Source organism: Heterodontus francisci, chromosome 4, assembly GCF_036365525.1.
Source record: "Heterodontus francisci isolate sHetFra1 chromosome 4, sHetFra1.hap1, whole genome shotgun sequence".
Classification (NCBI taxonomy): domain Eukaryota; kingdom Metazoa; phylum Chordata; class Chondrichthyes; order Heterodontiformes; family Heterodontidae; genus Heterodontus; species Heterodontus francisci.
In genome coordinates, this window is record NC_090374.1 from 56,899,884 (window position 1) to 56,927,604 (window position 27,721).

The 27,721-nt window shown below is 43.9% G+C and overlaps 2 protein-coding genes and 1 long non-coding RNA gene across 8 annotated transcripts in view; 2 read left to right on the forward strand and 1 right to left on the reverse strand.

Annotated features, from left to right (window-relative positions):
- ccdc125 (coiled-coil domain containing 125) overlaps positions 1-9,780 on the forward strand; it is a 77,619-nt gene extending 67,839 nt beyond the window's left edge. For both annotated transcript variants that reach the window (XM_068029603.1, XM_068029604.1), the window contains exon 12: positions 115-9,780. In XM_068029603.1, coding sequence (XP_067885704.1) covers positions 115-357 — 243 coding nt within the window. In that variant the 3' untranslated portion in view covers positions 358-9,780. The remainder of the gene's footprint in view (positions 1-114) is intronic.
- LOC137369055 (uncharacterized) lies at positions 419-27,412 on the reverse strand. Its single transcript, XR_010974861.1, has 2 exons — positions 26,940-27,412; positions 419-1,013 (listed from the first exon to the last, which is right to left on the reverse strand). It is a non-coding gene; the product is annotated as an uncharacterized lncRNA (long non-coding RNA).
- The window catches only part of LOC137369052 (zinc finger FYVE domain-containing protein 16-like), a 107,610-nt gene continuing 106,882 nt past the window's right edge, over positions 26,994-27,721 (forward strand). For 3 of the 5 annotated variants that reach the window (XM_068029597.1, XM_068029600.1, XM_068029602.1), the window contains exon 1: positions 26,994-27,703. The gene's annotated coding sequence lies outside the window, so the exon portion shown is untranslated. The remainder of the gene's footprint in view (positions 27,704-27,721) is intronic. The other 2 variants (XM_068029598.1, XM_068029599.1) reach the window with 2 other exon arrangements.

Here is a 27,721-nt window from a genome sequence, read left to right on the forward strand (position 1 = left end):
TTGCCGTAAATGAGCATCTGACCGGCTTGAAGTGTTCATCGGATATTCGCTCAATTATGGTATGAATTATAACTGATTAAGATTCTAAATGTGTTTATTTCTTTCCATTGACAGTTAAATGATAAAGAGGTGGCTCTGGCACATCAGCGGAAGGTTAGCTATATGTTGGCTCGAAGTGTTGAGGACAAAGAACGCAATAACTCGACGAAGAACGCAACTTCTGAAGTTCATATTTGTCAGAAAAGATGGCTTGAGTTAAAAACTGTTTGTTGCTCATCAGTTGATCAAAACAAAAGTGAACACAGAACCGTTTTGAGGACAAACTCTTCCCCGACAGGTTACTTCACAGGCAGTTGAAAATTCAGAGAATTTAAAAAATAACTGATTTTGTGGCAAGAAGTTTAATGCAATAAGATGATGAATGTCACTGAAGCAAACAAAAACTTCAGACTTTTAATGACTTCTGTTCATAAAATGTCAACAAGGCAACCTTTCGGAAGCAACATATTGTATTGTTTAAATTAATTTGTATGCAATCTTTTAAAAATTGACTGTTTAAATCACCAATTTAATTTCTCTTACTGAAATGTTGATAGTCCAATTTGTTTACATGGTTTAGTTTGCCATACACAATTAGTATGTAAGTAACTTACCAAATTCAGTTATATTACAGCATTTAAGATACAACTGTTTCTGGATATAATTTAGCACTTAAATGTTTCTTGACTCTTAAATATTGTCATATAACCTCAACAAGGAATACAAATCAGACCAAGTCATGATCAGACTGGCAGTGCTCTGGCCAGATCACATCTTGAGCATGATTTCAGTTCTGGTCATTAAGGCACAAGGGAAACAATGCAGAGAATTGCTATGCAGATGATCCCAGTCTTGAAAGTTTCCGTTATGAGAAAAGACATGAGAAAAGACGAGAGAAATTTGGGCTGTTCAGCTTAAAAGAAGGTATCTTGAGGTGATTTTTGTAAAGGTGTGAAGCATTATAAAAGGTAAATCTGTAAAAAAAAAAATTATTTCAAATTAAATTGCAAGTGAAGGACAAAGGTGAAAAGTAAATTTAGGATTGGTATCTGAAAATCAACACGTGAAAGAAATAGTTGCTACAAAAATGCAAGTTGTTATGCTACATTTTAAGTCTATTCAGTGTTCTGTAAGCAAGTACAACAGTCCATGTGCATACACCAAGGATGAGACTGTGGAATTAATATTCTTCTTTTTTGGCCTCCTTGTCTCAAGAGACAACGGGTAAGCGCCTGGAGGTGGTCAGTGGTTTGTGGAGCAGCGCTGGGAGTGGCTATAAAGTCCAATTCTAGAGACACTCTTCCACGGGTGCTACAGAAAAATTAGGAACAAGGAAATGGCAGAGACTTTGAACAAGTATTTTTTATCTGTCTTCATACTAGAAAACACAAAAAACATCCCAAGAATAGCAGAAAATCCAGAGGCAAAAGGGAGGGCGGAACTCAAAACAATCACTAAAGGATCTAGTACTAGGGAAACTAGTGGGACTAAAGGCTGACAAGTCCCCTGGCCTTGATGGCCTGCATCCTAGGGTCTTAAAAGAAGTGGTCGCAGATATAACGGATGCATCAGTTGTAAAATTCCCTAGATTCTGGAAAGATCTCATCTGATTGGGAAACCACAAATGTCACCTCTATTCAAGAAACTATAGGCCAGTTAGCCTCCCATCTGTCATTGGGAAAATGCTGGAATCCATTATTAGGGAAGTAGTAGCAGGATATTTAGAAAATCATAATCCAATCAGGTAGAGTCAACATGATTTTATGAAAGGAAAAATAGTGTTTGATAAATTTATTAGTGCTTTGAGGATGTATCAAGGATGAGGATGGATAAAGGGGAAACTGTGGATATAGTGTATTTGGATTTCCAAAAGGCATTTGGTAAGGTGCAACATATGGTGTTGGGGTAATATATTAGCATGGTTAGAGGATTGGCTAACTAACAGGAAACAGTGTCAGGATAAATGAGGCATTTTCAGGTTAGCAAACTGTAACTAGCGGAGTGCCACAGGGATCAGTGCTGGGACCTCAACTAGTTACGATCTATATTAATGACTTGGATGAAGGTACCCCGAGAATATTGTAGCCAAATTTGCAGACGATACAGATAGGTCAGAAAGCAAGTTGTGAGGACACAGCGTCTGCAAAGAGATGTTAAGAGAGTGGGAAAAACTTTGGCATATTGAGACTAATGTGGAAAATATGAGCTTGTACGCTTTTTGGTAGGAAGAATAGAAAAGCAGAATATTATTTAGATGGAGCGACACTGAAGAATGTTGTGGCACAGAGGGATCTGGGTGTCCTTGTACACGAATCAGAAAACATTATCGTGTAGGTACAGCAAGTAATAAGAAAGGCAAATGGAATGTTGGCCTTTATTGCAAGGGGGATGGAATATAAATGTTGGGAAGTCTTGCTACAACTGTATAGGACATTTGGTGAGACTATACCTCGAGTACTGCATACAGTTTTGGTCTCCTTATTTAAGGAGGGATATACTTGCATTGGAAGCAGTTCAGAGAGGGTTCACTAGGCTGATTCCTGTGATGAAGGGGTTGCCTTATGAGGAAAGGTTGGGCCTATACTCATTGGAGTTTAGGAGGAGAGGTGATCTTATTGAAACGTGTAGGGTTCTGAGAGGGCTTGACACGGTAGATGCTGAGAGGATGTTTCCCCTCAGAAATCGAGAACTGTGGGTCACAATTTCAAAATAAAGGGTCTCCCATTTAAGACAGGAGGAGGAATTTCTTCTCTGAGGGCCATTTGTCTTTGGAATTCCCCAGAAAGCATTGAAGGCTGGGTTAGACAGATTTGATGTACAAGAAAGTCAAGGGTAATGGGGGGCATGCAGGAAAGTGGAGTTAAGGCTACAATCGGATCAACCATGACCTTATTAAATGGTGGAGCAGGCTCGATGGGCTGAAAGGCCTACTCTTGCTCCTATTTATGTTCTTGTATCTGCAATCTGATAAATGACCAGTTCATCAATTTTTGGCAGTTTTAGGTGAAGGATACATGTTGGGCAGCACGCAGGGAGAATTCCCCTGTTCTGCTTCAAATTAAGCATTGGGATCTTCTTGGCCATCCTAACTTGATCCAAAATGCCCATATTTGTCATATAAATTCAACAAGGAATTTGATTTGAGAAAATGGTATAGAATTTTAATTTCATTTTTAAAAAATGTTGATAGTGTCTAGTTTTGCCCAGATGCAATATGAGAAATTATACTTGTGGCATAGGGGTGGTTTATACAAGTGATCAGAGAATACAGGTATTGGAAATATATTTTTAAAAATTCAGTTTATATAGTTTACTTTATTTGTGATTTGGGGAAATACAACATGATATGAAATAAGACATTCCATTCCCAACATCCTTTACTTTTGACTGATAAAATTGTGCCTTTTCCCCACCCCTATCAAATAAAAATATCAAGTAAAGTAGATAAATCCCCTGGACCTGATGATCTACATCCCAGAATGTTGATAGAGGTGACTGTAGAGATAGTAGATGCATTGGTGGTCATCTTTCAAAATTCTGTAGACTTTGGAATGGTTCCTGCAGATTCGAAGGTAGCAATAGTAACCCCACTATTTAAGAAAGGAGGGAGAGAGAAAACCAGGAACTTCAGACCTGTTAGCCTAACATCAGTTGTAGTGAAAATGCTAGAATCTATTATAGAGGATGTGATAACTGGACACTTAGAAAATAATTGTAGGATTGGGCAGAATCAACATGGATTATGAAAGGGAAATCATGTTTTACAAACCTGTTGGAGTTTTCTGAGGATGTGACTAGCAGAATAGATAAGGGGGAACTAGTGGATGTGGTATATTAGATTTTCAGAAAACTTTTGATGAAGTCCTGCACAAGAGGTTAGTAAACAAAATTACTGCACATGGGATTGGGGGAGAATATACTGGTATGGATTGAAAACTGCTTAATGGTTAGACAAGAGAGAGTAGGAATAAATGGATCATTTTCAGTTTGGCAGGCTGTGACTAGTAGGATACTGCAAGGATCAGTGCTTAGGCCCCAGCTATACACAATCTATATCAATGATTTGTACGTGGGGATTAAATGTAATATTTCCAAGTTTGCAGAGGACACAAAATTATGTGGAATTGTTGAGTTGCGAGGAGGATACAAAAATGCTTCAAGGGGATTTGGAGAGGCTAAGCGAGTGGGCAAAAATTTGGCAGATGGAATACAAAGTGGAGAAAATGCACTTTGGTAGGAAAAACAGAAATACAGAGTATTTCTTAAATGGAGAGAGGCTGGAAAGTGTTGAACTTCAAAGGGACTTGGGTGTCCTTGTTCATGAGTCACTGAAAGCTAACATGCAGATTCAGCAAGCAATTAATTACCATTTGCGACTCTTCAGGTACTGAAGCAGTCCATGTAGAAATGCAGCAAGACCGCGACAATATCCAGGTTTGGCCTGATAGGTTGCAAGTAACATTCGTGCCATACAAGTGCCAGGCACTAACCATCTCCAACAAGAGAGAATCTAAACATCTCCCCTTGACATTCAATGGCATTATGATCACTGAATCCCCCACTATCAACATCCTGGGGCTTACCATTGACCAGAAACTGAACAGGAGTAGCCATATAAATACCATGGCTACAAGAGCAGGTCAGAGGCTAGAAATCCTGCGGCGAGTAACTTACCTCCTGACTCCCCAAAGCCTGTCCACCATGTACAAGGCACAAGTCAGGAGTGTGATGGAATACTCTCCACTAGCCTGGATAGGTGCAGCTCCAACAGCACTCAAGAAGCTTGACACTATCCAGGACAAAACAGGCTGCTTGATTGGCACCCCATCTACAAACATTCACTCCCTCCATCACCGAAGCACAGTTGCAGCAGTGTGTACTATCTAATAAATACACTGCAGCAGTGCATCAAGGCTCCTATGACATCACCTTCCAAACCCGCGACCTCTACCACCTAGAAGGACAAGGGCAGCAGATGCATGAGAACACCACCACCTGCAATTTCCCCTCCAAGCCACACACCATCCTGATTTGGTACTATATTGCCGTTCCTTCACTGTCGCTGGGTCAAAATCCTGGAACTCCCTTCCTTACAGCACAGTGGGTGTACCTACCTTACATGGATTCCAGTGGTTCAAGAAGGCAGCTCACCACCACCTTCACAAAGGCAGTTAGGGATGGGCAATAAATGCTGGCCTAGCCAGCAACGCCCACATCCCATGAACGAATAAAAAAAACAATGTGGCAAAGTGTAAAATTATCCACTGTGGTAAAAAATTGAATGGTGAGAGACTTGGAAATGTGTGCATTCAGAGGGAGTTGGGTGTTCTTGTACATGAATCACCAAATTAACATGCAGGTACAGCAAGCAATTAGGAAGACAAATGGAATGTTAGCTTTTGTTGCAAAGGGATTGGATTACAAGAGTAAAGAAGTCCTAACTACAATTATATAAGGCATTGGTGAGGCCACACCTGGAGTACTCTGTGCAGTTTAGGTCTTACCTAAGGAAGGACATACTTGCCCTGGAAAGAGTGTAACAGAGGTTTATTGGACTGGCCCCTGAGACGAGGAGATTGTCCGATGATTAGCAATTGAGTAGACTAGGCCCATATTCCCTGGAGTTTAGAAGGATGAGAGGTGATCGAATTGAATCATTAAAAAATTCTTAAAGGACTTCACTGGGAGAATGTTTGCCCTGGCTGGAGAATCTAGAACACGGGGTCATGGTCTCTGAAAAGGGGTTGGCCATTTAGGACTGAGATGAGGAGAAATTTCTTCACTCTGAGGATTGTGAGTCTTTAGAATTGTCTACCCCAGACAGCTGTGGATGTTCAGTTGCTGAGTATATTCAAGACAGAGATTGACAGATTTTTGGATATTCAGGGATATGGAGATAGTGTGGGAAGGTGGAGTTGAGGTGGAAGATCAGTCATGATCTTGTTGAATGGCAGAGCAGGCTCAAAGGGCCAATGGCCTAGTCCTGCTCCTATTTCTTATGTAACAGTGGACTTGGTAAAAGGTGGAAAGAGCTATAAAAACAACATAGGCATGAGGTTGCAATGATAATGTACAATGGCATAAGGATATCCACTTGCCCACCCAGCTTAGAAGGCCAAGAGAACATTGATGAGGATGACTGTATCCACACATTTGCACAATAGTATGTGGAAAAATGTAGCACCAAGTGATGCCGGTTTTAAAACTCATGAAAATGAAGTATACACTGGACACAAAAAGGCTAGAATTTTCCACCCACCCCACGCAAGAGCGGGCTGGTGGCGAGAGGGGTCGTAAAATTGAGTGGGAGGCGAGGGGTGCCGTTCCTGACACCTTCCCGCCCCTGTTGCAATTTAACGAGGGGTGGGGTGGCAAAAAATGGCCAATTAACTGCCACTTAAGGGCTTCCTCTTGCCGCCGCTGGTATACCAGTAGTGGGCAGGCAGCTGAGGTCCCCCAGGAGGCTGCCCAGTAAAACCTGGCAGCCTCCTTGTGGGCTGGGATGAAGGGTCACTGACCCGAAACGTTAACTCTGCTTCTCTTTCCACAGATGCTGCCAGACCTGCTGAGTGGTTCCAGCATTTCTTGTTTTTATTTCAGATTTCCAGCATCCGCAGTATTTTGCTTTTATCCTTGTGGGCTGGGCTGGGCTGGGGTCCTCCTGATTGGGCACTCTGTGCCCCACGGAGAATCCCCCACTGCACAACACTCCCCCTCCTTACCCCCCGCCCCCCCAAATGACTCCCCTTGCCTTGCCAGGCCCAGTGAGGCCCTAAATATTTATCTTGTTTCTGGGCCAGTGTCCCTCTTGCTGCTGAAGCTCGGTGCAGTCCCAGCAGTGGCCACTCCTGGTGGTGCTGCTGGGACCAACAGCTGCCAGCCCACTGATTGGCTGGCAGCTCTTGGAGGCAGGACTTCCAACCTCAGAGGGGCTGAAGTCCTGCCCAAAGCCAATTAAGGGGCCTGGAGGGGGTGTAAAATCCTGGCGTGTCTCCTTCGGCCTGGTGGAGGCGAGCTCGCCCTGACTTTTTGGCTGGTGGGTGGGGCCTCCCGCCCAACATAAAATTCCGGCCAGTTTCTAATGTTACAAACTCTGCTGCACTTTGAAGACGCAACCTCTCACAACTGCCATTAGAGGGGGCAAGTGTACTAGTTCATTCTTTTGGGTAATTATATATATCATATTTAACAAAGTAAAATGCTACTGCTGTACACTTAATTCATAGGGAATATAAAACTGTCCTTGAATCAAAAGTAATTAATCTTTGAGTTTCAGCCTTCAGTACTTTATGTCCCTTGCAACAAGTTACCCACAATACCTTTACTATTAAAAAAACTTGCATTCCTTGAGCACGTTTAATATAGAAAAATATGCCAAATTACTTACAGAAACAGAAAAAATCTATAAGGAAAAAAATGGATGTTGAGCCAAAGGAGATATCAGGAAGGACAATAAGGCCCCAGAGGTCCGTTTTAAGGAGGATCTTTAAAGTGGAGATGAACTCTTGCAGCAAAAATTGATTTGTGACACCTGTCGTGAATTTGCTGTTTACCGTTTTGTACCTATGTTCCCTTGTCTCACAGTTATGGTTTACTTGAAATAGTGCTCCAGATTGAGTTTTCTTTTCTGCTTAGTATCTTGTAATTCTCTATAACATCGTGTGTCAGATGTGGCTCAGGTGGGAGCACAGTTGGCTGAGTTTAAGATTGTGTGTTCAAGTCCCACTCCAAGACTGGAGCACAAAAGTCAAGGTTGTTACTTTCTTGCAGGACTGAGAATGCTGCACTGTCAGAGATATTGTTTTTTGATGAGTCGTTAAACTAACGCCCTGTCTTCCCTCTCAGGTGGATGTAGGTCATTATCACATTGCTGTTTGTGGGAGCTTGCTGTGCGCAAATTGGCTGCCACGTTTCCTACATAACAGTGACGACACTTCAAAAGTACTTCATTGGCTGCAAAGCGATTTGGAATGTCCTGTGGTCGTGAAAAGTGCTATATAAATGCAAAGTCCTTTATTTTATAAGATCCATCCTTATTCACTTGCTTTCAGCTAAAGAATTTAAAAGTTCATCATAAACCACTCTTCTGATACTAGGAACCAATCTTGCAGCCCTTCTCTACACCACTTGAATGATTATTTTGTACCTTGATGACTAGAACTGAACATAGCATTAAAGAACCTGGCCAGAGCACTGTATATATTCAGCATGATGCCCTCACATATACTCTACCAATTTGGCAGTCTATTTGCTTTGTTGATTGCTGTTCTGCAAAGATTGGATATGGTAAGTGTTGATACTTCTATTACTCGCAATCTCTTTCAATCTCTTACTGAGCCAATTCAACATCATTCATTGAGTATGTATATCTCCCTAATTGTTTTGCTTCAATGTGTAACACTTTCCGTTTGGGGGGGTTGGCATCCTTCCATCTACAAAAGATGATGGACTCGCAGCAAACAAGCCATTTAAGTGGGGTATCTTCTCTTGGTGCACATTTGTTGATGGCTGTAAAGGCCAATCTTTGAAAAGCAGATTCTGCCACAAGTGATGCTGTGAGTTGTTTTTGATGTTGGCACCTGTTGCCAAGCTGCTGTAGCAACTGGTCATCGTGGCAGTGCACAACAGTCCACAGGATGTGTCACCATTTCCCTCTTTCGCCAGCTCGTGACTCCCAAATACGATAGTTGACATTTAGGGCCTTCATGTCACACTTGCAAGCATCTTTGAAGTGGAGCTTTGGGTGCCCCACTGATCGTCTGGCCCCGGCTACCTCACCATACAGAAGGTCCTTGGGTATGTGACCATCTTCCATCCTGCTGAAGCCGCCTCTGTTTGATTACTGCCAACACAGTTGGTAGCTCTGCCTTTGAAAGGAATGCTACATTTGTGATTTTTGTCATGCCAGGACATACCCATAATGTGCCGCAGACAGTGAAGATGGAAATTATTGAGCTTCCTTTCCTGGTAGCTGTAAGTCACCCATGTTTCACAGCCATACAGCAAAGTTCTGTGAACACAGGCCTGATAAACAATCAGCTTGGTCCTAAGGGTCAGCTTGATGTTATTCCATGCACATTTCACAAATCAGCCAAAGGTGGTAGTTGCTTTCCCTATGCGTGTTCTGCACCAAGGGTCAGATTGTCTGTCACCATGGGCCCAAGGTAGCAGAATTTGCTAACCACTTCCAGTGGAGTGTTATTTAGTGTAATCAGGGGCAGAGATGCAACACCTTGTTCTATTACCACGGTTTTCCTGACGCCTATAGTCAAGGAGAACAAATTACAGGCATGGGAGAGACCGTCCATGAGTCTTTGCAGCTGAGTTTCCGTGTGAGTGACTAGCACAGCATTTATCTCCAACAAATTTCATTTGCCATATTTACCCGACTTGCAAATTTTGCCTAGATTTTTCTGTAGTTCTTTGGCTGTTTCGTCCCTTCCCGTCCCCCAATTTAGCAACACCTGTGGATTTGACTGGCTTAGTTAGTGATCCCTGCTGCAAAGTGCATAAGCATGGATATTTGGTAAAGACAAAATCAACTTTACACATGAAAAATGACCACTTTGGCAAGGTAACTATGGAACTGTACCCGAAAAAGGAGCCAATGCCTTTAACAGAGTCAGGGAGTGGAAATCTTTTTGAGCAAATGGATGAAAGAAAAATGTTGTTTGGAATGATGAAGCTACTACTCCTGTTCAAGGAATATGTAGGCTGACATTTCCTGTTCTGTTACCTATTAAAGAAGGAAGAAGGTTGACAAGTGTGTTAATCACCTGATTATTGCTGGTCTCAATCTCAGTGTTATATAATCAACCCTCAGCTAAGCTTCCGAATGCATGCCTTTCCCAAAAGGGATAAATGTAGTACGACAGATCAGTCAGCCTAACATCGATGCTGGAGAAACTTCTAGAGACAATAATTTAAAATTAATTGTCACTTGGAATAACATTGGTTAATAAATGATAGTCAATGCAGATTTGTTAAAGGCTGTTCATGTCTGACAAACTTGATTAGGTTCTTAGATGAAAAAATAGAGAGGATTGATGAGGGTAATGCAGTTAATGTGTACATGGACTTTCAAAAGGCATTTGATAAAGGGCCTAATAATAGACTTATTAGCAAAATCAAAGGGGAATTAAAGGGGAAATTGGCTAAGGAGAGTAGAAGTGAAAGGTTGTTTTTCAAACTGGAGATGTATACAGTGATGTTCCCCAGACCACTGCTCTTTTTGATATATATTAATGACCTCAACTTGGGCATAATCTCAAAGTTTGCAGATGACAAAACTTGGAAATGTAAACATTTAGGGTAATAGCAGACTTCAGGTGGACATAGACTGATGAAATGGGTACACATGGCAGATGAAATTTAACGCAGAGAAGTGTGAAGTGATACTTTTCAGTAGGAAAATGAGGAAAGGAAACATAAATTAAATGATACAAATTTAAAGAGGTATCAGAACAGAGAGACCAGGGGGTGTGTGTACACAAATCTTTGAAGGATAAGTCGGGAAGACTGTTTAAAAAAAGCATATGGGACCTTTGGGTTTATTAATAGAGGCAGACTACAAAAACAATGCAGTAATGCTAAACCTTTTATAAAATACTGATTCAGCCTCAACTGGAGTATTGTGTCTAATTCTGTCAAGGCCTTAGTTAGGATGCAGTGGAGATAGAACAGAATTAGTAACAGGGATGAGGGACTTCAGTTCTGTGGATAAATTAGAAAAACTGGATTGTCTCCTTAGAGCAGAAAAAGTTAAGGGGTGATGGAATGGCTATATTCAAAATTATTCAGGGTTTTGATAGAGTAAATAAGGAGAAATAGTTTCCACTGGCAGGAGGGTTGGTAACCAGAGAACACAGATTTAAGCTGATAGGCAAAAGAAACAAAGGGAGATGAAGAAACAAATTGGTGGAAACAGATTCCATAGGAACTTGCAAAAGGGATTTGGATATTTGCTTGAAAAGGACATTTTGCAGGTAAATAGGTAAAGAAGGTAAAAGGGAGTGGGACTAGTTGGATATCTCTTTCAAAGAGCTGCACAGGCTCGATGGGCTGAATAGCCTTCTGTGCTATACGATTCTACGATAATAAAAACCACCTACTTTTATAAACATAACATCACCTGTCTCCACCCCTACCTCAGCTGACCTACTGCAAAAAGCCTCTTTCATGACTTTATGACCTCTAGGCTTGATTATTCCATTGCTTTTCTAGCCAGTCTCCCATTCTCCAACTTGCATAAACTTCAGCTCAACCAACACTCTGGTGCATGTACCCTATCTCACACCAAGTCTTGCTCACCCATCAACTCCTACCCTGCAATGCCTCAAATTTAAAATGTTCATATTCATATACAAGTCCCCTCACAGCTCCTATCTATCTCTGTAATTGGTGGCTGTGTATTTAGTTGTCTAGGCCCTACATTCTGGAATTTCCTTCCTAAAGGATCCATGGCACTAGTCAAAGAAGAGCAGGGGATTCTTCCCAATGACCCGGCCAACATTTATCCTTCAAGCAACAGCTAAGACAGATGATCTGACCATCATCACATTTTGGTTTGTGGAACCTTGCTGTGTGCAAATTGGCTGCTGAAATGAAATTCATTGTGTTAAGAAATGACAGGGTTGATGGGAGCGGTTCTTGCACAGAATGGGTTAACTGTAATTCCCTCTCCTGTTATCTGTTTATGGCATGAATAGATTCATCGCACTGCTTTAAGGATGAGGGGTTTGATGCTGGTTTTGTTGTGATACCACTTTAACTGCTTGAGTATTGTATGCATCATCACAGGAAGTGATATCAACCAACAAGTGATATAGCAGTTGGAGTAGAGTTTGTCTACAGTCAGTACATGTATTATAGAATAACAGCAAAATACTGCGGATGCTGGAAATCTGAAATAAAAACACGAAATGCTGGAAATACTCAGCAGGTCTGGCAGCATCTGTGGAGACAGAAGCAGAGTTAATTTTTCAGGTCAATGACCCTTCTTCTGAAGAAGGGTCACTGACCTGAAACATTAACTCTGCTTCTCTCTCCGCAGATGCTGCCAGACCTGCTGAGTATTTCCAACATTTCTTGTTTTCATTACATATATTATAGAGTTCTCTTGTAAATCTGTAACTTTCCAATAGAGAACCCTTCATTCAACCCAAAATTGTTTGGTACCTTATTGCTGAAGAAAGCAATAACACAAGTTTGTGTGTGATTAGGTTTTTGGTGTCATTTGCAGGGGGGAGATTACCAGTAGCCGGTGTCGGGTTGCCAACCCTGGTTGAATGTATTCCTGGAGATTTCATCAGATGAACTCCTGCCTCCAACTGTCCCATCCCCGCACTGATAGGGCAGAGGATGGGAGAGATTAAATGACAAAGATGTCATGGAACAAAAGGCATAGCTGTGCTAACAGTTGTAGGAAAAGACAAAGCATTTGTCTAAAGAGAGAGCTAATGGCAGAATGATGAACAGCTCTGTCCAAAAGCAAAAACATAAAAAACAAGTTAAAGATTGGCACATATTTAAAAAAAAATCAAAATGGCAGTGATGGTCAGAAATTGCTGAACTCAATGTTGAGTCCAGAAGGCTGTAAAGTGCCTATTCGGAAGATGAAGTGCTGTTCCTCGAGCTTACGTTGAGCTTCACTGGAACACTGTAGCAGGCAGAGGATAGAAATATGGGCGTGAGAGCAAGCTGGTGAATTAAAATGGCAAGCAACTGGAAACTCAGGGATATGCCTGCAGACTGAGCAGAGGTGTTCTGCAAGCAGTCACCCAATCTGCATTTGGTTTCTCCACTGTAGAGGAGACTGCAATATGAGCAGCGAATACAGTATACTAATTTGAAAGTACAACAAGTAAATCGCTGCTTTGTCTTTTCCTACATTACTATTCCCTTTGCCATTTAACCACTCCCATCCCCCGTCCTATCACAGACCTTCGCTTTTGTCCTTCTTCCTCCCCTTTACACTTGCTCAAAACCTATTACATTTCTAAACTTTGCCCCTCTTCTTGGCATTTCCTCGCAGACGAACATACGAATTAGGAGCAGGAATAGGCCACTTGACCCTTTGAGCCTGCTCCGTCATTCATTAAATTCATGGCTGAACTGATTACTCCACATGTCCACCTACCCCCAATAACCTTCCACCCCCTTGCTTGTCAAGAATCTATCTACCTCTGCCTTGAAAATATTCAAATACTCTGCTTCCACTGCCTTTTGAGGAAGAGAATTCCAAAGACTCACAACCCTCTGAGAGAAAAACATTTCTCCTCATCTCTGTCTTAAATGGGCAACCCCTTATTTTTAAACAGTGACCCCCTAGTTCGAGATTCTCCCACAAGGGGAAACATTCTCTCCACATCCACCCTGTCAAGACCCCTCAGGATCTTGTATGTTTCAATCAAGTCGTCTCATACTCTTCCAAATTCCAGCGGATACAAGCCTAGACTGTCCAATGTTTCCTCATAAGACAGCCCGCCCATTCCAGGTATTAGTCTAGTAAACCTTCTCTGTACTGCCTCCAATGCATTTACATCCTTCCTTAAATAAGGAGACCAGTACTGTATACAGTACTCCAGATGTGGTCTCACCAATGCCCCGTGTAGCTGAAGCATAACCTCCCTACTTTTGTATTCAATTCCCCTTGCGATAAACGATAACATTCTATTCGCTTTCCTAATTACGTGCTGTAGCTGCGTACTAACCTTTTGCGATTCATGCTCTAGGACACTCTGATCCATCTGCATCTCAGAGCTCTGCAATTTCACACCATTTAGATAATATGTTTCTTTTTTATTCTTCCTGCCAAGGTGGACAATTTCCCACTTGCCCACATTATACTCCATTTTCCAGATCTTTGCCCACTCATTTAACCTATCTACATTGATCTGCAACCTCCTTATGTCCCCTTCACAAGTTACTTTCCTACCTATCCTTGCGTCATCAGCAAATTTAGCAACCATATCTTCGGTCCCTTCATCTAAGTCATTTATATAAATTGTAAAAAGTTGAGACTCCAGCACATATCCCTATGGCATACCACATTTTCCCTAAGAGAGATGTTAAGCTAACTGGCCTGTAATTTCCTGTTTTCTGTCTCCCTCCCTTTTTGAATAAAGGAGTTACATTCGCTATTTTCCCTTCCCCGAATCGAGGGAATTTTGGAAAATTAAAACTAACACAACTATCTCACCAGCCACTTCTATTAACACCCTAGGATGAAGCCCATCAGGACCCGGGGACATGTCAACCTGCAGTTCCAACAATTTGTTCAGTACCACTTGCCTGGAGATTGTAATTTTCTTGAGTTCCTCCCTCCCTTCCATTTCCTGACTTACAGCTAATACTGGGATGTTACTTGTAGCCTCAATAGTGAAGACTGATGCAAAATATCTGTTCAATTCATCTGCCATCTCCTGATTATCCATTATTAATTCCCCAGACTTACTTTCTACAGGACCAACGCTCACTTTGAACAAAGAACAAAGAACAGTACAGCACAGGAACAGGCCATTCGGCCCTCCAAGCCTGCGCCGAGCTTGAAGCCTGTCGAAATTAAAACCTTCTGCACTTCCGGGGTCCGTATCCCTCTATTCCCATCCTATTCATGTATTTGTCAAGATGCCTCTTCAACGTCTCTATGGTACCTGCTTCCACCACCTCCCCCGACAACAAGTTCCAGACACTCACCACCCTCTGTGTAAAGAACTTGCCTCGTACATCCCCTCTAAACTTTGCCCCTCTCACCTTAAACCTATGTCCCCTAGTAACTGACTCTTCCACCCTGGGAAAAAGCTTCTGACTATCCACTCTGTCCATGCCGCTTATAACTTTGTAAACGTCTATCATGTCGCCCCTCCATCTCTGTCGTTCCAGTGAAAACAATCTGAGTTTATCCAACCTCGCCTCATAGCTAATGCCCTCCAGACCAGGCAACATCCTGGTAAACCTCTTCTGTACCCTCTCCAAAGCCTCCACGTCCTTCTGGTAGTGTGGCGACCAGAATTGGATGCAATATAGTGTGGCCTAACTAAAGTTCTGTACAGCTGCAGCATGACTTGCCAATTTTTATACTCTATGCCCTGACCGATGAAGGCAAGCATGCCGTATGCCTTCTTGAATACCTTATCCACCTGCGTTGCCACTTTCAGTGACCTGTGGACCTGTATGCCCAGATCTCTCTGCCTGTCAATACTCCTAAGGGTTCTGCCATTTACTGTATACCTCCCACCTGCATTAGACCTTCCAAAATGCATTACCTCACATTTGTCTGGATTAAACTCCATCTGCCATTTCTCCGCCCAAGTCTCCAACCGATCTATATCCTGCTGTATCCTCTGACAATCCTCATCACTGTCCGCAACTCCACCAACCTTTGTGTCGTCCGCAAACTTACTAATCAGACCAGCTAAATTTTCCTCCAAATCATTTATATATACTACAAACAGCAAAGGTCCCAGCACTGATCCCTGCGGAACACCACTAGTCACATCCCTCCATTCAGAAAAGCACCCTTCCACTGCTACCCTCTGTCTTCTTTGACCGAGCCAGTTCTGTATCCATCTTGCCAGCTCCCCTCTGATCCCATGTGACTTCACTTTTTGTATCAGTCTGCCATGCGGGACCTTGTCAAAGGCTTTACTGAAGTCCATATAGATAACATCCACTGCCCTTCCTTCATCAATCATCTTCGTCACTTCCTCAAAAAACTCAATCAAATTAGTGAGACACGACCTCCCCTTCACAAAACCATGCTGCCTCTCACTAATAAGTCCATTTGTTTCCAAATGGGAGTAAATCCTGTCCCGAAGAATCCTCTCTAATAGTTTCCCTACCACTGACGTAAGGCTCACCGGCCTATAATTTCCTGGATTATTCTTGCCACCCTTCTTAAACAAAGGAACAACATTGGTTATTCTCCAGTCCTCTGGGACCTCACCTGTAGCCAATGAGGATACAAAGATTTCTGTCAAGGCCCCAGCAATTTCTTCCCTTGCCTCCCTCAGTATTCTGGGTAGATCCCATCAGGCTCTGGGGACTTATCTACCTTAATGCTTTGCAAGACACCCAACACCTCCTCCTTTTTGATAATGAGATGACTGAGACTATCTACACTCCCTTCCCTAGGCTCATCATCCACCAAGTCCTTCTCCTTGGTGAATACTGATGCAAAGTACTCATTTAGTACCTCGCTCATTTTCTCTGACTCCACACATAGATTCCCTTCTCTGTCCTTGAGTGGGCCAACCCTTTCCCTGGTTACCCTCTTGCTCTTTATATACGTATAAAAAGCCTTGGGATTTTCCTTAATCCTTTTTGTCAATGACTTCTCATAACCCCTTTTAGCCCTCCTGACTCCTTGCTTAAGTTCCTTCCTACTGTCTTTATATTCCTCAAGGGATTCGTCTGTTCCTAGCCTTCCAGCCCTTACGAATGCTTCCTTTTTCTTTTTGACGAGGCTCACAATATCCCGCGTTATCCAAGGTTCCCGAAACTTGCCAAACTTATCCTTCTTCCTCACAGGAACATGCTGGTCCTGGATTCTAATCAACTGACGTTTGAAAGACTCCCACATGTCAGATGTTGATTTACCCTCAAACAGCCACCCCCAATCTAAGTTCTTCAGTTCCTGCCTAATATTGTTATAATTAGCCTTCCCCCAATTTAGTACCTTCACCCGAGGACTACTCTTATCCTTATCCACAAGTACCTTAAAACTTATGGAATTATGGTCACTGTTCCCGAAATGCTCCCCTACTGAAACTTCGATCACCTGGCCAGGCTCATTCCCCAATACCAGGTCCAGTACGGCCCCATCCCTAGTTGGACTATCTACATATTGTTTCAAGAAGCCCTCCTGGATGCTCCTTACAAATTCTGCCCCATCCAAGCCCCTAGCACTAAGTGAGTCCCAGTCAATATTGGGGAAGTTAAAATCACCCACCACTACAACCCTGTTACCTTTACATCTTTCCAAAATCTGTCTACATATCTGCTCCTCTACCTCCCGATGGCTGTTGGGAGGCCTGTAGTAAACCCCCAACATTGTGACTGCACCCTTCCTATTCCTGAGCTCCAGCCATATTGCCTCGCTGCATGACCCCGACGAGGTGTCCTCCTGCAGTACAGCTGTGATATTCTCCTTAACCAGTAATGCAACTCCCCCACCCCTTTTACATCCCCCTCTATGCCGCCTGAAGCTTCTAAATCCTGGAACATTTAGCTGCCAATCCTGTCCTTCCCTCAACCAAGTCTCTGTAATAGCAACAACATCATAGCTCCAAGTACTAATCCAAGCTCTAAATTCATCTGCCTTACCTGTTATACTTCTCGCATTGAAACAAATGCACTTCAGACCACCAGTCCCGCTGTGCTCTGCAACATCTCCCTGCCTGCTCTTCCTCTTAGTCTTACTGGCCTGATTTATTAGTTCCCCCTCATTTATTTCACTTGCTGTCCGACTGCTCTGGTTCCCACCCCCCTGCCACACTAGTTTAAACCCTCCCGAGTGGCGCCAGCAAACCTTGCAGCCAGGATATTAGTGCCCCTCCAGTTTAGATGCAACCCGTCCTTCTTGTACAGGTCCCATCTGTCCCTGAAGAGATCCCAATGGTCCAGATATCTGAAACCCTCCCTTCTACACCAGCTGTTCAGCCACGTGTTTAGCTGCACTATCTTCCTATTTCTAGCCTCACTGGCATGTGGCACAGGGAGTAATCCCGAGATTACAACCCTCGAGGTCTTGTCTTTTAACTTTCTACCTAACTCCCTAAACTGCCCCTGCAGGACCTCATCACTCTTCCTGCCTATGTTGTTGGTACCGATGTGTACCACAACCTCTGGCTGTTCACCCTCCCCCTTTAGAATGCCCCCTGTCCGTTCAGAGACATCCTTGACTCTGGCACCAGGGAGGCAACATACCATCCTGGAGTCTCTTTCACATCCACAGAAGCGCCTATCTGTGCCCCTGACTATAGAGTCCCCTATAACTATTGCTCTTCTGCGCTTTGTCCCTCCCTGCTGAACAACAGTGCCAGCCGTGCCACTGCTCTGGCTGCTGCTGTTTTCCCCTGATAGGCCATCCCCCCAACAGTATCCAAAATGGTATACTTGTTAGAGAGGGGGATAGCCACAGGGGATTCCTGCACTGAATGCCTGCCCCTTCTAGCGGTCACCCATCTATCTTCCTGCACCTTGGGTGTAACCACTTCTCTAAAACTCCTGTCTATGACACTTTCTGCCACCTGCATGCTCCTAAGTGCATCCAGTTGCTGCTCCAACCGATCCATGCGGTCTGTGAGGAGCTGCAACTGGATACACTTCCTGCAGACGTAGTCGTCCGGAACGCTGGAAGCGTCACGGACCTCCCACATCTCACAGGTGAAGCACTTCACCCCTCTAACTGACATTTCTCGCACTAATTAATAAATAAAAATACTTATTAAATCCTTACTAAATTGTTATAATTAACTATATGGTCCCTCGTGCTAGATTCCTACTATAAATATTAAATGCTAAGTAAATACAGTAATCTCCTCCCTCTGGTTTAGTTACTCTACTTATTAATTAGTTAATTAGGGTTTTAATCAATTTTTACCAATGTTTTATTTTCAAATTCAGTACAAATTCCCTACCAGCCAATCAGGTCACAGCTTTCCTGTGATGTCACTTTTCGTTTTTTTTTGCCAGAGGTAAGTTTTTTATACTTACCGGTCTGGAACTCTGCCCTCCAAGTCTTCTCCGTGAATGTCGGCTGCGAATCCCCGAGGTAAGTTTTTTATACTTACCCGTCTGGAACTCCGCCCTCCGAGTCTTCTCCGTGAATGTTAACTCTCCTTTTTTAAATATCTATAGAAACTCTTACTGTCTTTATATTTCTAGTTAGCTTTCTCTCGTACTCTAATTTTACCTTCCATATCAATCTTTTAGTCATTCATTGCTGTTTTTTATATTTTGTCAAATCTTCTGACTTGCCTCCCGTCTTTGCACAATTATAGGCTTTTTCTTTAAGTCTGATGGTATCTTTAACTGTTTTAGTTAACCAAGGATGGTGGGTCTCGCCCATGGAATTTTTCTTTCTTGTTGAAATGTGTCTATTCTGTGTATTCTGAAATATCCCCTTAAATGTCTGCCACTGCATCTCTATTGACCTGTCCCTTAACCTGATTTGCCAGTTCACTTTAGCTAGCTCTGCTTTCATGCCCTCATAATTGCCCTTATTTAAGTTGAAAATACTAGTCTTGGACCCACTCTTCTCTCCCTCAAACTGAATGTAAAATTCAATCATATAATGATCGTTTCTACCTAGGGGTACCTTAACTATGAGGTCATTAATTAATCCGATCTCGTTGCACAATATCAGGTCTCGTATAGCCTGCTCTCTGGTTGGCTCCAGAATGTACTGTTCTAAGAAATTATCCCGAAAACATTCTACGTACTCCTAATCTAGGCCACCTCTGCCCATTTGATTTTTCCAGTCTATATGTAGGTTAAAATCCCCCATAATTATCACTGTACCTTTCTGACAAGCTGCCATTATTTCTTCCTTTATACCCTGTCCTACAGTGTGGTTAACGTTAGCTGGCTTGTACACCACTCGCACAAGTGACTTTTTGCCTTTATGATTTCTCATTTCTACCCAAACTGCTTCTACATCCTGGTCTCCTGAACTTAGGTCATCCCTCTCTATCGTGCTAATGCCATCATTAATCAACAGAGCCACCCCTCCACCTTTTCCTAGCTTCCTGTCCTTCCTAAATGCAGATACAGCCTTTAGTTGTGTCCTTTTATTTTTGTAACCTCTAGCCTTATCTGTTGAGTTACTTTTAGATTTGTATGCTCTGTCCCTTCCTGTCACAGTCTGTTTATCATTTCCCATATTAGTACCTTCCTCTCTTGCCTTGTCTCTACTCCTTGATTTACCACATCTTCCCAAATTTGATCCCTTGCCCCCATTATTCAGTTTAAAACACTCTCCAGTTTCCTTGTTATGCGGCTCGCTAGAACAGCGGCTCCAGCATGGTTCACGTGTAGACCATTCCAATGGTACAGCACCATTTTCCACAGTACTGGTGCCAGTACCCCACAAACCGGACCCCACTTCTACCACACCAGTCCTTGAGCCAAGCATTAATTTCTCTAATTCCGAAGAAGGGTCACTGACCCGAAATGTTAACTCTGCTTCTCTTTCCACAGATGCTGCCAGACCTGCTGAGTGAATCCAGCATTTCTTGTTTTTGTATTAATTTCTCTAATCTTATTTGCTCTATGTCAATTTGCACTATGCCAATTTGCACATGGCTCAGGTAATAGAGTCATAGAGTTATACAGCACAGAAACAGGCCCTTCAGCCCATCGTGTCTGTGCCGGCCATCAAGCACCTATGTATTCTAATCCCATTTTCCAGCACTCGGCCCGTAGCCTTGTATGTTATGGTGTTTCAAGTGCACATCTAAATACTTCTTAAATGTTGTGAGGGTTCCTGCCTCTACCACCCCTTCAGGTAGCGTGTTCCAGATGCCTTTATTAGCCGAGGCATAAAATATAAGAGCAGGGACCTCCTCGAAAAATTCAATCAAATTTGTTCGACACAATCTCCCCCTGACAAAGACATGCTGACTATCCCTGATTAATCCCTGCCTCTCCAAGTGGAGATTAATCCTGTCTCTCAGAATTTTTTCCAATAGTTTCTCTCCCACTGATGTTAGACTCACTGGCCTGTAATTACCTGGTTTATCCCTGCTATCCTTCTTGAATAATAATACCACATTCGCTGTCCTCCAGTCCTCTGGTACCTCTCCTGTGGCCAGAGAGGATTTGAAAATTTGTGTCAGAGTCCCTGCTATCTCCTCCCTTGCCTCATGTAACAGCCTGGGATACCTCTCATCTGGGCCTGGGGATTTATCCACTTTTAAGTCCACTAAAACTGCCAACACTTCCTCCCTTTCTATCCTAATTCGTTCAAGTATATCACAATCCCCCTCCCTGATCTCTGCATCTACATCGTCCTTCTCCATAATGAACACAGATGAAAAGTAATCATTTAAAACCTCACCTATGTCCTCCGGCTCCACACACAGATTGCCACTCTGGTGCCTAATGGGCCCCACTCTTTCCCTGGTTATCCTCCTGCCCTTAAAATACTTATAAAACGCCTTGGGATTTTCCTTTATCTTGCCTGCCAATGTTTCTTCATATCCCCTCTTGGCTCTCCTAATTACTTTTTTAAGTACCCCCTACACTTTCTATATTCCTCTCGGGCCTCCACTGTCTTCAGCGCTTTGAATCTGCCAGAAGCCTCCTTTTTTTTCCTTATCCAATCCTCTATATCCCTTGACATCCAGGATTCCCTGGAATTGTTGGTCCTACCCTTCACCTTTACAGGAACATGTTGGCCCTGAATTCTCACTATTTCCACTTTGAATGACTCCCACTGATTTGATGTAGACTTTCCTACAAGTGGCTGCTCCCAGTCCACTTTGGTCAGATCCTGTTTTATCATATTGAAATCGTCCTTCCCCCAATTCAGGGCTTTTATTTCTGGCCCCTCTTTCTCCTTTTCCATAACTACCTTAAATCTTACAGAGTTATGCTCACTATCCGCGAAATACTCCCCCTCTGACACTTCTACCACTTGTCCGGCTTCATTCCCCAGGATTAGGTCCAGTACCGCCCCTTCTCTTGTAGGACTTTCTATGTGCTGGCTCAAAAAGCTCTCCTGTATGCACCAAGAATTCCGCCCCCCTTTAAGCCTTTTGCACTGACTATCCCAGTTGATATTGGGGAAGTTGAAATTCCCTACTATTTTTACAGCTCTCTGAGATTTGCCGAAATATCTGTTCCTCTATCTCTCCCTGACTGTTTGGAGGCCTGTAGTACACTCCCAGCCAAGAAATTGCCCCCTTTTTATTTTTAAGTTCTACCCATATGGCCTAATTTGAGGAACCTTCTAAGATATCATCCCTCCTTACTGTAGTAATTGACTCCTTGATCAACTGTGCAACACTACCTCCTCTTTTACACCGCTCCCCCCTCCCCCCGTCATGTCTGAAGATTCTATACCCTGGAATATTGAGCTGCCAGTCCTGCCCTTCCATCAACCATGTCTCTGTGATAGCAATAATATCATATTCCCATGTGTTAATCAATGCCCTCAATTTATTTTTTTTTATTTATTTTTTTATTTAGAGATACAGCACTGAAACAGGCCCTTCGGCCCACCAAGTCTGTGCCGACCATCAACCACCCATTTATACTAACCCTACAGTAATCCCATATTCCTACCACCTACCTACACAAGGGGCAATTTACAGCGGCCAATTTACCTATCACCTGCAAGTCTTTGGCTGTGGGAGGAAACCGGAGCACCCGGCGAAAGCCCACGCGGTCACAGGGAGAACTTTCAAACTCTGCACAGGCAGTACCCAGAATCGAACCTGGGTCCCTGGAGCTGTGAGGCTGCGGTGCTAACCACTGTGCCACTGTAGTAAGACTCCTTGCATTAAAATAGATGCAATCTGGCCTTGCACTATTCGCTTGTGCCTTAACAGGTCTATATTTGCTCTGCCTTCCAGACTGACTCAGTTTCTCCTCTATATTTGACTGTGCATCACCCCCTACTGTACCTCTATTCTGTATCCCATCCCCCTACCAAATCAATTTAACCACCAGCCCCCCAACAGCACTAGCAAACCTCCCAGCAAGGATGTTGGTCCCGTTCCGGTTCAGGTGCAACCCATTCAACTTGAACATGTCCCACCTTCACCAGAAGCAGACCCAGTGATCCAGGAAACTAAAGCCCTCCCTCCTGCACCATGTCTTCAGCCACATATTGATCTGTTCTATCCTCCTATACCCATACTCACTCGCACGTGGTACCGGGAGTAATCCAGAGATTACAACCTTTGAGGTCCTGCATTTTAATCTGCTACCTAGCTCCCTAAATTCTTGTTGCAGGACCTCATCCCTCTTTCTACCTATATCGTTGGTACCAATGTTCACCCTCCCCCTTCAGAAGGTCTTGCAGCCGCTCCGTGACATCCTTGACCCTAGCACCAGGGAGGCAACATACCATCCTGGAGTCATATTTGCGGTCACAGAAACGCCTGTCTGTTCCCCTTACGATTGAATCCCCTATCACTATAGCCCTGTCGCTCTTCTTCCTCCTCTCCTGTGCAGCAGAGCCACCCATGGTGCCATGAACCTGGCTCTTGCTGCTTTCCCCTGAGCCATCTCCCCCAACAGTATCCAAAGCGGTATATCAATTAGAGAGGGGAATGGCCACAGGAGACTCCTGCACTACCTACTTTCCTCTTTTCTGCCTGGTGATCACCCATTCCTTTCCTGCCTTTGCAGCATTTGCCTGCAGTGTGACCACCTCGCTAAACGTGCTAACCACAATGATCTCAGCATCGCGGATGCTCCATAATGAATCCACCCGCAGCTTCCAGTGTCCCTGATTTCCCACATAGCGCAGGAGCAGCTCACTTGTGCGAGCTCTCCTGCCATGACTTACCTTTAGATTATTTAGTTACTCTATTTAATCAAAAAATACTAATTACGCTAGGGGCCTTGTTCTACTCCAAACACTACCCACTACAATCTCAAGTAGTTAATAAATTACACTAATTAAAAAAAAACACTTTAGTAGTACTAACCTGATCACTTATAAGGTAGGTTTTAAGGTTTTTTTTAAAAAAAAGAACTTTGCCCTGAATTTTTAAAGCTATTTCCAGGCACTAACAGCAGTTACTCACGAACCAATCACCTTGCACCATGATGTCACTGTTGATTTTATTTTCAAAATTCCGGCATGCCTGGACTGCTCTCTTCTCAGGTCGGCTCCTCTCCGTTCCCAGAAGATAAGTGACTAGGCCGCGATCCTCGGGCTCTATTTATCGGCTCCTCTCTCAGCGTTCTCCCCTCAGGTCCGCTCCCGGAAGGTAATAATCCAGAGATTATCATCTTTGAGGTTCTGCTTCTTAATTTGGCACCTAGTTCCTCATACTATGCAGAACCTCTTTCTTTGTCCTGCCTATGTCATTGGTACCTACATGGACCATGACGACTGGTTCCCTCCCCCCCCCCGCCACCCCACACTGTAAGTTCCTCTCCAGCAGTGAGCAGATGTCCCGAACCCTGGCCACCCGGCAGGCAACACAGCCGTCTGGACTCACGCTCTTTGCTGCAGAGAACAGTGTCAATCCCCCTAACTATATTGTCTCCTACTACTACTACATTCCTTTTGTCTCCCTCCACTTGAATGGCTTCCTGTAGCATGGTGCCGTGAAGATTGTGGGAAGGTTATCATCATCGGTTGCAGGCCTACTGGTGGCTAGTCAGGCCTATCCGTGACCAGCAGATTCTCCCACAGCGGGTACAAGTGAAGGTGTAGTTGCTGCTGGGGGCAATTGGATCCTCCTTTTCTGTTTCATGCTGGTTCTTCGCTCAGTCTCAAAGGTGTCTGCAGCCCTCCAGATGTAGCATCTCCAGGCATCATGATCTATAGCCTGCGTTTCCCACTGGCCATGGTTGATGTGGCACACAGAGAGGGACTCCTTCTGCAAGTCCTTGAAACGTTTGCATGGGGCCCCTCTGTGCCTTTTACCAGTGATCAGCTCTCCATACAACACGACCTTGGGCAGGTGACTGTCATCCATCTGGGCAACGTGACCCGTCCAACGCAGTTGGCTTTGCAGGAGGATGTCCTCGATGCTGGTGATGTTGGCTGTTTCCAGGACTTCCATGTTTGTAATGCAGTCCTGCCAGCGGATCTTGAGAATGCTGCCAAGGCAGCGCTGATGGAAGCATTCTAGAAGACGTACATGATGGCGATATAGGACCCATGACTCGGCGCCATACAGAAGGGTGGTGAGGACTACGGCTTTGTACACTTTGAGTTTAGTCTGTGCTCTGAGGCTGTGTTTGCTCCACACACCACCAAACATTGTCATCGAGGGAACCGAACTGAATGCCGTCAAGCAATTTACTTATTTGGGGAGCGTCATCTTGTTTGAAGCTACCATAGACAAGGAAGTGGACAAGATGCTTTTAAAAGCAAACAGAACACAACGTTCATTCATTAAGATGGAGAGTGAAGTAGCTGAATCTGAAACTAGGGTCCTGAATCTAAATGAAGGAAACTATGAAGGTATGAGGTGCGAGTTGGCCATGGTAGATTGGGGAACTTTATTAAAATGGTTGACGGTGGATAGGCAATGGATAATATTTAAAGAACGTGTGCATGAATTACAACAATTATTCATTCCTGCCTGGCGCAAAAATAAAACAGGAAAGGTAGCTCAACTGTGGCTTACAAAAGAAATTAGGAATAGTATTAGATCCAAAGAGGAGGCATATAAAATTGCCAGAAAAATCAGCAAGTGTGAGGATTGGGAGCGGTTTAGAATTCAGCAAAGGAGGACAAAGAGGTTGATTAAGCGGGGGAAAATAGAGTATGAGGGTAAACTTGTGAGGAACATAAAAACTAACTGTAAAAGCCTCTATAAATATGTGAAGAGAAAAAGATTAGTGAAGACAAATGTCCCTTACATTCAGAAATGGGGGAAATTATAATGGGGAACAAAGAAATGGTAGAACAATTAAACACATGTTTAGTTTAGTTTAGAGATACAGCATGAAACAGGCCCTTCGGCCCACCGAGTCTGTGCTGAACATCAACCACCCATTTATACTAATCCTACACTAGTTCCATATTCCTTCCACATCCCCACCTGTCCCTATATTTCCCTACCACCTACCTATACTAGGGGCAATTGCTAATGGCCAATTTACCTATCAACCTGCAAGTCTTTGGCATGTGGGAGGAAACCGGAGCACCCGGAGGAAACCCACGCAGACACAGGGAGAACTTGCAAACTCTACACAGGCAGTACCCAGAATTGAACCCGGGTCCCTGGAGCTGTGAGGCTGCGGTGCTAACCACTACGCCGCCCTGGGAAGGTAAATGGTATGTTGACCTTCATTGCAAGAGGATTTGAGTACAAGAGCAAGGATGTCTTACTGCATTTATACAGGGCCTTGGTGAGACCACATCTGGAGTATTGCGTACAGTTTTGGTCTCCTTATCTGAGAAGGATGTTCTTGCCATGGAAGGAGTGCAAAGAAGATTTACTAGGTTGATTCCTGGGATGGCAGGATTGGCATATGAGGAGAGATTGAGTTGACTAGGTCTATATTCACTAGATTTTAGATGAATGTGAGGGGATCTCATAGAAACCTATAAGATTCTAACAGGACTAGACGGCTAGATGTTCCCGAAGGCTGGGGAGTCCAGAACCATGGGTCACAGTCTCAGGATACGGGGTATGCCATTTAGAACCGAGATGAGGAGAAATTTCTTCACTCAAGAGGCTGGTGAACCTGTGGAATTCTCTATCACAGTGGGCAGTGGAGGCCAAATCATTGAATATATTCAAGAAGGAGATAGATATATTTCTTAATGCCAAAGGAATCAAGGGATATGGGAAGAAAGCAGGAACAGGGTACTGAATTAGACATTCAGTCAAGATCTTTTTTGAATGGTGGAGCAGGCCCAAAAGACCGAATGGCCTACTTCTGCTCCTATTTTCTATGTTTCTATAACCTTTGCCAGTTCTGATGAAAAGTCATCGACCTGAAACGTTAAACATGTTTCTCTCTCCACAGATGCTGCCAGACCTGTTCAGTATTTCCAGCACTTTCTATTTTTCACCTTAGTCCTGTCTGTTTAAGCAGAAAGGTTTGCTAGTGCTATCTGTGTGAAAGGGCAGCACTGATCCCGACTTTAAACGGTGAGAGGATTGACAATGGAATGTATAACCGGTGAGACAGTTGCTGGTACCTCTTTAAGCATAACCCTCGACAGCAGCCGAGCCAAGGCCCGGTTTGGTTACCTTTGACCCCAACGCGAGGTCAGTCATTGCGGCGCATGCGCTCGGTCTCATTCTGGCCTGGGTTCCGCGGAGAGGGGGAGGTGAAGCTCTGACATGGTGAGTGCGGCTGCCTCCATCACTCGATCCCCTGGTTCGCTCCTCAGGCCTTGTCTGGCGATGGCAGCCTTTGGTTAACCGTTTTCGCTGACTCAGTAGGCGGGTTAACAAAAAATAAGCTGGGCGGACGGCTTCCCTCGGCCGTGCCCCGCTTCCCCCGGGAAGAGCTGGTCCCGAAGAGACAGGCGGACCCATCGCAGAAAGTCCCGGTCCCCAAGCGGAAGTTTATTGATGTTTGTTTTTCTCTCTGACCTTCCCCCTCCTGACAGCTGGGCCCCGGTTAGCTGCAGTTCTGTGTAACCTGGCGCTGACCGTGTTTTGTCGGAGGTGCTTCACGCAGTTTTATCCCGTCTCGCCTGGTCTCAGAGTGGGAGGATAGCGAAGGAGCAGGAATTTTGGCCCCCGTCTCCTTCCAAACTAACTTAATCCAAGGGCCACGAAATTGTCTCTGTATTCGGGTTACTTTGGCTTCACTAATTTTGATAAAAGCAAAATACTATAGATGCTGGAAATCTGAAAATAAAATGCTCGAAATACTTAGTAGGTCGGAGCGATCTGTGGAGAGAGAAACAGAGTTAATGTTTCGAGTCGGCTGTGACACATTTGAGTTTTGTTGAAATACAGAAGGAGGTGTTATCAGACTGTGCATGGTTGGAGCTGATATAATGGTGAGTGGGTTTAACTGG